General features: G+C 32.1%; 2 protein-coding genes across 2 annotated transcripts; both read right to left on the bottom strand.

Moving 5' to 3' along the window:
• Positions 1-586: 586 nt before the first annotated feature.
• On the bottom strand, positions 587-3093 carry LOC127902268 (uncharacterized). Its single transcript, XM_052441112.1, has 3 exons — positions 2062-3093; positions 1181-1964; positions 587-597 (listed from the first exon to the last, which is right to left on the bottom strand). The coding sequence occupies exons 1-3, from the start codon at positions 3091-3093 to the stop codon at positions 587-589; spliced, it is 1827 nt and encodes a 608-aa protein (XP_052297072.1).
• Positions 3094-7247: 4154 nt separating this feature from the next.
• On the bottom strand, positions 7248-8619 carry LOC102631454 (probable carboxylesterase 15). The gene has a single exon (XM_006494501.4). The coding sequence runs from the start codon at positions 8482-8484 to the stop codon at positions 7450-7452; it is 1035 nt and encodes a 344-aa protein (XP_006494564.2). The 5' UTR covers positions 8485-8619; the 3' UTR covers positions 7248-7449.
• Positions 8620-11547: the final 2928 nt, after the last annotated feature.

Raw genomic sequence — 11547 nt, forward strand, 5'->3', positions numbered from 1 at the left:
ATTTGAGCACTATTTAAAGTTCTACTTGCATAATAGATGACAGAGGGCTTACCTTCCTTTCTTTGACCCAGAACAGTGCCAACGGCATAATCACTAGCATCACACATTAGCTCAAAAGGCAAAGACCAATCAGGGGGTTGCATCATTGGGGCTGATGTCAAAAGGGTAGTTATTTTTTAAAAAGCTTGTTGACAATCATTAGTCCATTCAAATTGTGTGTCTTGTATTAGGAGGTTACAAATTGGTCTAGATAAGGCACTAAAGTCTTTTATAAACCTCTTATAAAATCCTGCATGTCCTAAAAAAGAACAGACTTCTCTAATTGTCTTTGGTGAGGGTAATTTCGAAATGACTTCAACTTTGGCTTTATCAACTTTGATTCCTTTTGAAGACACAATATGGCCTAAGACAATTCCAGAAGTGGCCATGAAATGACATTTTTTCCAATTTAAAACTAGTCATTTTTCTTTACACCTTTCCAAAACTTTTTCTAAATTATCAAGACATGTATCAAAAGAATTACCAAATACAGTTAAATTATCCATAAAAACCTCTAGACAATTTTCAATCATGTCACTAAAAATGCTTAGCATGCACCTTTGAAATGTTGCAGGAGCATTACAAAGTCCAAAGGGCATTCTCCTAAATGCAAATGTTCCAAATGGGCATGTGAATGTGGTCTTTTTCTGGTCTTCTAAGGCTATAGGGATTGGATAATAGCCAGAGTAGCCATCAAAAAAGCAGTAGTAGGGATGTCCAGCCACTCTTTCGAGAATTTGGTCTAAAAATGGAAGGGGAAAATGATCTTTTCTAGTGGCATCATTTAATTTTCTGTAATCAATGCACATGCGCCAACTAGATGGAATTCGTGTTGGGATCGGTTCACCTTTTTCATTTTTTACAACAGTTATTCCAGATTTTTTTGGTACTACTTGTGTTGGACTTACCCATTTACTAGTAGAGATAGGGTAGATAATTCCTACATCTAGTAGTTTAAGGACCTCATTCTTTACCACTTCTTTCATATGAGGGTTTAGTCTTCTTTGTGGTTGACGAGTTGTTTTGGCATTTTCCTCTAAGTGTATTCGGTGTTTACAAATTAAATGATTAATGCCTTTTATGTCTTTTAAGGTCCAACCAAATGCAGTTTTATGCCTTTTTAGTACAGATAACAACTTACCTTCTTGATCATGCCTCAGCCGAGAAGAAATTACCACCGGATATGTCTGCTGCTCTCCAAGATAGGCATACTTCAATTCTTCTGGTAAAGGCTTTAATTCGAGCTCTGGTGCTTCCTCTTCGTTTGATTCCTCAGGTTGCACCGTATCTTCAAAGTTCGATTGGTTATCGTCATCTATAGGTACCTGCATAGAATTAAGTGTAGGGCATGTGTTAGTAGTATCACAATCTAATTCTTTATTTGATTCAAAAGAACCAGCAAAACAAATTTCAGCAGAGTTTGTAAAATTCTCATCCTGAATGTGTTCCTCAATGATTGGCTCGATGAGATCAATTTCCTCATTCTCATTATCATCATCTTCTTGGTGATGAGGTTGTTTACACATGTTGAACACATTGAGTTCCAGTGTCATGTTGCCGAAAGATAAATTCATTAATCCATTCCTGCAATTTATCAAAGCATTAGCAATAGCTAAAAATGGTCGATCCAAAATAACAGGAATTTGTTTGCATTCATTAGCAATTGGTTCCGTTTCCAGAACCATAAAATCCACAAGATATATGAACTTATCGACTTGGACTAATATATCTTCAATTATTCCTTTTGGAACCTTAATCGATCTATCAGCAAGTAAAAGAGTGGTAGAAGTTGGTTTAAACTCACCGAGATTGAGTTGTTGGTACACTGAATAAGGAAACAAATTAACACTGGCACCAAGATCAAGTAAAGCATGTCCAATTTTATGATCCCCAATAGTCCAAGAAATAGTTGGACAACCAGGATCCTTGTATTTCAAAGCACTATTGGTTGAGAGAATGGAACTTACCTGTTCTTCTAGAAAAGCTCTCTTTTGCACCTTATGTTTCCTTTTCACTGTGCACAGATCTTTCAGAAGGCACTTGTTTAATGACATCCAGCAGAGGAATATTGACCTTAACTTGTTTAAAAACTTCATAAATTTCTGGACTGTGATTTGATTTCTTTGGCTTGATCAGTGCTTGAGGAAATGGGGGTACATGAGGAGAGTTGGTTATTTCTTCATGGGCTAAAGGTTCGACAGACTCTTCCCTATTTTCTGAAATTGAATCTTTACTAGTTTCACTAGGGTCCAAAATGTGTTTTTCGACTACTTTACCACCACGAAGGGTTATAACCGATTTGACTTGACTCATATTTTGGTTTCCTGAATTTCCCATTTGAGGATGTTGTTGACTCTTGGGGTTTGGTTCAGGTTGAGCAGGAAACTTTCCTTTTTCATGTATGGTCAGAACAGATGTAAGTTTAGAGATAGTTTCTGTCAAATTGGTTAAGGTTTGCATCGTTTGGTTATTGATTGACTCTTGTTTTTCAATAAACGAATGCAATGTGTCTTTCAAAGTTTTTCTTGGTGGTGGGACATATGGTAGGTAACTCTGGGAGTTTTGAAAATTTTGACGTGGAGGAACTGGTTGTGAAGGTTGTGCATGATTGTCATTTCTCCAACTGAAATTTGGGTGGTTTCTCCAACCAGAGTTGTAAGTTTGGGAGTATGGATTTGGATTTGGCCTTTTGAAATTGTCAACGACATTTACTTGTTCATGTAGACTTTCTCTCAGAGCTGGTAAAGTTGGACAGTCCTGTGTAGAATGGTCAGTAAAATCGCAAACATAACATGAAATATTTTGAACAGACTTTACATGATCATTTTTTTTCGACTCTAACGCTTCAACTTTTCTAACTAATGATGCAAATTTGGCTTGAAAATCATGGTTTTCCCTAAGGTTATGCATGCCTCCACTAGATGGAGATGACTGAGGTTTACTTGACGACTCATAAGAACCAACTGTATCCCAGTGTTGTGCATTTTTTGCTATATAATCAAGATAGTCTAATGCATCTTCAGGACTTTTATCCCTAAACTCACCATTACACATCATTTCAACGACTTGTCTACCTTGGGATGTTAATCCCTTGTAAAAATAAGACACCAATCTCCATGTTTCAAAACCGTGATGTGGGCAAATGTTAAGTAGTTCTTTAAACCTATCCCAACATTGGTAGAGAGTTTCTCCTAGTTTTTGAGTGAAAGTGGTGATTTGTCTTTTGAAAGAATTTGTTCTGTGGGGTGGGAATAATTTTTTCAAAAATTGTGCTTGCATTTCATCTCAAGTTCTGATGGATTCTGACATAAGATTTTGTAGCCAAGTTTTAGCTTTATCCTTAAGTGAGAAAGGAAAAAACTTAAGCCTGATTATATTCATGCTACAATTTTGATCAGTACATGTGTTACAGACTTCCTCAAATTCCCTTAAATGCAAATATGGATTTTCAGACTCAAAACCATGAAAAGTATGAAGAAGTTGAATGATGCTAGGTTTGAAATTAAAACGTGATGCATCAGGAGGGAAAACTATGCATGATGGTGACCCTGTTCTAGTAGGATGCATGAAGTCTCTAAGGGTCCTAAGTTGTTCATGAAGATTTTGCAAGGTTTGGTCATTTTCGTGCTCCGAAAAATTTTCAGCTCCTATGTCAATCATATTTAAGGGTGGTGAAGGTGATTTTCTAATTAATCTACCACTATTTGCACGAGACCAACGACGCATGTAATGCTAATGATGTGTGCTAGACTAGTGATGCAAAAAACACTAAATGAAAATTACGGAAGTAAAAATAAACTGGAAATTAAATAAGCAAAAAAAATGCGAAATAAAAATAAACAAACTGAAGATAAATATTTAAATTAGGCGGTGAAACCAGCCATAAACAAAGAAATTAAAAGAAACAGTTTAGGCGGTATTTTAAAACCAGCCATATAATAAAACATAAAATTAAATAAATTAATGCACAAAAATAAATAAACTGAAATTAAAATGATAGGCGATAGAACCGACCATATAAATAAATTAGCAAAGTGAAATTAAAATGCTAGGCGGTAGAACCGACCATATAAATAAAATACATAAATTAACAAAATTTAAATAACAGTTAGGTGGTAGAACCGACCATTTAAAATAAATGTAGAAAGTAAATTACAGAAATTTAAAGAAATAAATTTGATTTGGGGACTGATTTGCAAGGGTTTTTGGGCTAAGATGAAGTTTCTCACAAATTTTATGGAGAATGTTAAGGTTTGAAAAGAAGAGGGGTGCTAACTGAAGTTTTACAAAAAGAGAATAAAATAGTATTACGGAAAGAAGGTAATGACAAAATAAAAAAAATATTAAAATAAAATAAAAATAAAGTAAAGACAAACTAATACCAAATTTAGAAAACTTCCCGGCAATGGCGCCAAAAACATGCTACGACTCAAAAGTGTATTACTCTCAAGTGTAAGAGTGTCTAGTTATAATATAACCCGGTGAGACTGGGGTCGAACCACAGGGAGTTTTAAATCTAGTAAAACTAAGAAAATTAATTGTGGGGAAAAGAAATTATTTGAAATCAATTTAAAAATAAGCTAAGGTTTATGATCCACTCTTTGTATTCAAACTATAATTTTAATACTCTCTCATTTATATTTTGCCTCACTTTTACCAATTAATTATTATATCATTTAATTCTATGTGTGTGGATAAATATAGAATAAAGTACATAATGTGCCACACTATATTAATGTGTCGATATTATGTCAAAATACCATAAAATCTAGTGATATTTATAAATTAACATGATATAAAAATAATTAGAAAAGAATTAAATAAACTTAAAAACTCAATTGAGAAAATAATAATAATTAATAGTTTGAAACATTAAGCTTCACCATTCACCTTAGTTTAATAAAATTAGCTACTCATATTGAAAGAAAACACAACACTCTTTTTATTTGATAAACTTTTTGAAATATATTACAAAGAAAATTGATACAAACGGAAACAAGAAAAGAAAGAAAGATAGAATTTCTTCAGTCTCGGCTTCAGCTCTCCAAATTGCTCTCAAATTGGCTCTCTCAAAATTGGCTCTCCCCCAATTCCTTCTGGCCCCCGGCTTTTATATGCAACATTTGCCTCCTCTTCATTCTTTTTATTCTTATTTAATTTATTATTATATTATTAATTTATTTTTTATAATTTAAATGAATGTTGAGAAGTGTGATGGCCAGGAGGCGTGGTGACCTCCTGACCATCACAGGCAACCAAAACATGGTTGCCTTTTACTCTTTCGTCTTTTTGTTCTTTTTTTTAATTTTTTTTTATTATTAGATCTCCTCAATTGTGTTCCAGTAGTTCTTCTTTGTTCCCGCTTTCAATTCCAATTTCATCTTTATTCTTGAAAAATATTTACGAGATAAAAATTAACGAATTACGAATTAATTTAACATAAAATATATTTGGGGAGTATTAAAAGAATTTACGAATAATGAACGCATTAATTGACACAATAAGTGAAAAACTAATAATTTTATCCTTATTAAATGTACACTTTCTAGTGTCAATCATGAACTAATACATAAATTTAACTAAGGAAATTTTAATAACTTATAACGATCCATTTTGGATATACAATAAAGTAAACACAGCAGTGGAAATATAACTCATCAAGATCCAATTCTTCTAGTTAAAGTAAACAATTTATTATATTTTCATTCATTGTTTTGATTATAATTTGCTCTAATTGCTGCAAAATAAACACACCATTAATTCTCACTCTTTGGCGGCTTAGCACTGCAAAATTACATTAAAAATTTAGTAATTAAATGTACAGGTATTTGTCTCTGCAACTTATTATTTTTTTTAAAAAAATCATGTCAAAGTGAAAGTGACAATAATGTAACACTCATCAAACATGATAATCAATTTTTTTCTAAATAATTTAATGGGTAAATTTTAATTTATTCTTTTCACATAGTTAAATTTTTTCTTCAAACTATTGATAACTTCAATACACGCTCATTTACTATTAATTGATTACAGTAAATGGAAGTTGCCTTTGGTAAAATTTTTATTTTTTAATAGTAAATAAGGGTAATTTTGAAAATAATTTAGTGATAAATTAAAGTATATAACTATATGTGTCAATATATGAAGGAGTATGGTGAAATTAACTGAATTTCACCATTACACAATCTCGTCCTCAATTCGCTGAAATCACACCTCAACCTCAAAATGAAATTGTCTCACTTGCAAGTCATAAATCGAATTCCGAAAACGTTATTAGAGGAACACTTTAAAAACTTCCAAGCTGCTAGTACACACATATTATACATATTTTACACAGCACATTCCACATGAAAGTTACTTCAAAGCATGTCCCTATTTTATAAAATAACTAGAAAATAGAACCGTGCTTCACGCAGCTTTAAAAAAAAATTTAGTATTATCTTTACACTTAATGAAATTGATAAAAAATATGAATTGATTTTTTTTTAAGATGAGACATCCTTATAAAAAACAAAAAAAAAACTATTAGCCAGCAATACAAATAAAGAAGCAATGCAAGATAAAGAATAAAATGAGAGAATATATTATAGAGTGATTTTATTTATTCCAATTGTGTGTGTACAAAACAAAAAGATGAGCTCTTCTTTTATAGTTACATAATCACTCCATAAAATTAATGAAAAATTATGAATCATAATTCCTTGTGAGATAGTGGGAGTTATAGGGAAGCTAAATATTGCTAATGGGAAATAGTGGGGAGACTAAGAGATATATGTTATAAACATTTACATATTTTAATAATGGATCATAATTTCTTGTGAGATAATGGGAGTTTTAGGGAAGCTAAAGGTTGCTAATGAGAGATAGTGTGGAGACTAAGAGATATATGTTATGAACATCTACATATTTTAATAAATTCATAACACTCCCCCTTGGATGTTCATTACAAAGAATATACTCATTAAAATTTTTATATAATTGTTATTTTGTAATAACAATCAAATTAATTATGAGAAGATGGAAAATTAAATCTAAAAGAAAATTTCTCTATATATTAGATAATAAAGAATATACAAAGATGAGAAATGGTGATGCCACATCACCTTCACAAATCTCAACTTTATATAGATATATAGATATAATAGCGGGCACAACTACACTAAACTACTATTAAAACAACATTGCCAAGTCATACAGGACCACATCCGTCCACCATTAGGGTTTTGTTAAGTTGCATTTATTGTAATAACTTGGAGCACAACCAAAACAATGTAAAAATCACACGCTTGCAATGTTACTTATTTTTGTATATTTTAGTTGGGTTGTTAAGTTACGACAAATGTAACTTAAGAAAAACCCCACCATTAATCGGACAATCAACTATTTATGGATTAAAAATTTGATAATTGATCAGTGCTTCCTCATAAACTCCGCTATTCCTTGAAAAAGACCACAAGTTTGAGCAGCAGTGTTTGGGTCCATATCGACAGCAATCTTGTCGAGATAAAAACTGTGACCCATTCCGGGACTCACCAACAACTCCACATCCTTTCCAGCCTTTTTCATGGCTTCATAATATTCCATCTCAGTGTCCTTAATCAAGTCATTACCCGCCACGCACAGCAGAAACGGCGGCAGCTTCAGACCGTCGATCGGCGGCCCAGCGGGCCCCATCGGACAGGTGTACGGATGCCCCTTGTCGCTGTTCAACGGCAGGGCAAAGCTCAAGAACTTGTCCACCATGTCCAGAGTCAGAAGAGGTGACTGCGGGTTTTCCAACTCCGACTTGCTCCTTTCCTGCCGGAGGAAACCCGGATGAATCGGAATCGCTCCGGCCACACGCAACGGGCTCACGTCAGCTTGACCTGCACGTGCCGCCACTTCATGCACTACGTTCCCTCCGGAGCTGTCTCCAATGAGGAAGACGCGTTGAAAATCCACATGTTCAGTCAGCCAATTATTCTCACGAGCCTGAGCCAGTGACAGTGACCGGAGCCAAAGGAGGGCTTCGAAACCATCGTCGAAAGCGGCCGGGAGGCGGTGCTCCGGGGCCCGCCGGAGATAGACGGAGACACAGATAGCCGGGACAGATTTTGCAAGCTTCGTGTAAACGTGATAGTACATGTACCAGTCAGCTTGGCTAACGCAAAAACCACCCCCATGAAAGTGAAGGATGATTGGTAGCTTCTTCTTGTTCTTGCAATCATCACCATTAAGTTTCTTGATCTCCTCCGGTGAATAAATTCGGACACGGAGGCCGGATTCTTTGTTAATGGTTACGTCGTGGGTGGCGACACTGTCGATAAAGTCACTGTGGGGTGGCACCGGTTCGGACAAGAACTTGACCTGCGGTGGTCCGGTCCATGTTCGATCAACTGAACCGTCACTGTAGACTCTTAGCCAACCGGACACTTCATCCACTATTACTCTTCCATCGTTCACCATAGCTACCTAGCTTGAGTGTTGTGTGTGTTTAATTATTTTTGGATGATTTTGCCAATTTTGAGAATTCTAATAGCTCTTTATATAGAAATATAGAATTTTAGGTAGGCACGTCACACGCGTATGAATGGAGAAATTCAAGCATGTAATTTACGCTTAAATTCAAGGTCTTGTATGATTTACATATTTATTTTTAAAAGTAAAAGAGATGGTAAAGTCTATAATTTGGGTCAACATTCAAATAAATTTCTCAAAAAGAACTCGACAAAAGTCTTGAGGGCAAATTGAAGGTTCTTTCTGTGAAAGACTTACGAAAGTTTAGTGGGATTGATTTTGGAAAGTTGTCTACTATTACATTATAATTTAAAAAAAAATAACTCGATGGATTTCGTCCTTTTGGTTTCCGTGCTGAAATAATTTTTTTGGGATAAATATTTTCTTAGTTTAAATATTTTGACTTAAATATTTATTTAATGTTTATATTTTAAAAAATTTCTTAAAACACTTAAATATGTTAATTCTTATCTTTACTTTTTCTTTCTTTTTATAATAATACCCTTTAAATAATGTTCTTGACATTAGTTAATTTACCTATATAAATTTTTTAATTAGTAAATTAATTAATAATAACTTATTAGTAAATTAACCAATAAAAATTAGCGTGAAAGAACTAGTATTTTGTGTAATGGTGCAACAATCTAATAATTATTTTATAAATAAATTAATATCAACTAACTTAAAGCAATGTTTAATATCCATATAACAAGATTAACAATTGTTTTATAATAAATCAATTTACGAAATTAATTCTAAAATTAAAATAATAATATAAAAATTTACGTAAATTTTAATATTACCTTTAAGATTAATTGATAAATTATTATTTTTTCTGTTATTAATCTGTTCAAAAATATTATTGTAAGGGTATTATTGTAAAACATGAAAAAAACATAAGGATAATGGTATAATATATTTAACGACAAGGATGACTTGAGTTTTTGTTTTATAGTATAAGAACTAAACATATATTTTACTCAAAATATAAAAATTAAACGAACAATTATCCTAATTTTGTGTATGAAATCTTGACTAGACACTCGTACCATTAGTAATTGCAATGATTTTGTATGCTTATGAGATAAGTAAACTAAATGAATTTGACAGTTATTGGATTTGAATACATATGTAATTAAATCTTTACTAATACTAGTATAATTACATGTGTATGACTGAAGACTAAAAGAATATAAGGGGGGGGGGAGGAAATTAACATTATGACCCAACTAATTAAGATAGCTTAGAGCATCTCCAAAAGTCTCTATAAATTTTACTTTTCAAATACATATTTGCTTACTTATGTGGCAAATAGAAGGATGAAAAAATGTGATATTCTCCAAAAGACTTTTCAAATAGAAATAAGTTAATATTATTTTAATCAAATATTTTTTTTAAAGGAAAAGTCAATAGCAATTAAAACACTTCTCTCTCTTTTTTCAATAAAAAGTAATAAAATATAAATTGAAGAAGAAGAAATTAACTCTCTAAATTTGAAGAGAGATAATCAATTATTATTTGAAGAATCTTAATTCGAATGTCTTTTGAAACTTTAAATATTAATGTGATTTTTCAAATAAGTAATAAAATTTTATTTAAAGAATTTTTTGGTGATGCTACTAAGCAGTGAAGTGAATATCTTATTAGTAAACAATTGGGTTGACTCATCAATTCAGAAGCCCATGGAACTTAAACTTGACTTTCACGGATGTTTCAAGTAACCAACTTTGTTCAATAAATGATTCTTCTTTTCTTTAATTTTTCTGCAATGGTGGGGGCTTTTCCTTTCTTTTTTTAATAAGGCGTTTGAAGATTGTTACATATCTCTTTAAAAATTTATTAGAGAACTCTATAATTTCATTTAGATATCAACATCTCTTGGCTATTTATCAAAAAGAACAAGACTCGTAAGGATATCAACATCAATAGCTATTTTTCTAAAAGAAGAAAATTGTGATCAAATTTGTTGAAGTCGAAATTCTACACTAAGCGGGTGATATTGATAGACATATATACGTTGATATTTTCTTCTACGACGGGATGATCAAAATCTCTCTCTTCTTCTTCTTTCTCTTTTTTTTTTAAAGTCAAAATTCTCTTAAGTTGTTAACAATTAATGAATTTTCTAAGGCTTAAGGTTAAAATTTCAATGACCAAATCACTTTCTTTAAGGGGCAATTTTATCTTTTAAAATAAGATGAAACTATGTTTTATTAAAAAAATTATCGGACTAAATATTTTGGAAGACAGAATTACACTTAGAAAAAGTAACGCCGCAAAATTTTAGCATCATTAAGTTTTTAATGAATTTTAAAATTCGAAGAAGGTTTTGGTCATTTTTTAAATATAAGAGGGTGGATTTCATGGTTTTCCCTTTTATTTTTGTCTATATTCTACATATGCATGAATTTTTTTTTTTAATTTTGGAACCACAATTTCTTTACATAAACTATTTTTTCTGCGGCTAGGTTTTTCATTTTTGGGGTTCTTAGGTAGAAACAGACTTTGTATCATAATTTTTGTCTGTTGTACAAAATTCAATGAATAATAATGTAAATTATGTTACACGTTCGTAATTTTGCGGACTAAAATTAAACAAACTACACGGAAAGTAGCCGCCGTGGGAACCACGTTGTCACAATGTTATTGAAATTATTTGGAAGGGTAGGCGAAATTGTCCACTAGTCAATTCAACAGCCAACGACACCAACACCATGGCCTTGATTGTCATGTCAACCGTCAACTGCACTAAAATGATGATAATTCATTTTTAACGTAACGTTCACATACGGTTGCGACTCTTTGAATTTTTTGGCCGCCGTCCAAACGTGAGCACTGATATTTAAATAAAAAGAATCTGACAAAACAAACAATAGCACCATATAATATTAGAAAAAAAAAATAAACTAATTGATTAACAGTATAATATTTTGTAATTCTATAAAAAAAAATAAATACATTTTGACAGTCATTGTCAATATTACTGTAAATTATTTTTTTTCAAAGCAAAAA

Source organism: Citrus sinensis, chromosome 5, assembly GCF_022201045.2.
Source record: "Citrus sinensis cultivar Valencia sweet orange chromosome 5, DVS_A1.0, whole genome shotgun sequence".
NCBI lineage: Eukaryota > Viridiplantae > Streptophyta > Magnoliopsida > Sapindales > Rutaceae > Citrus > Citrus sinensis.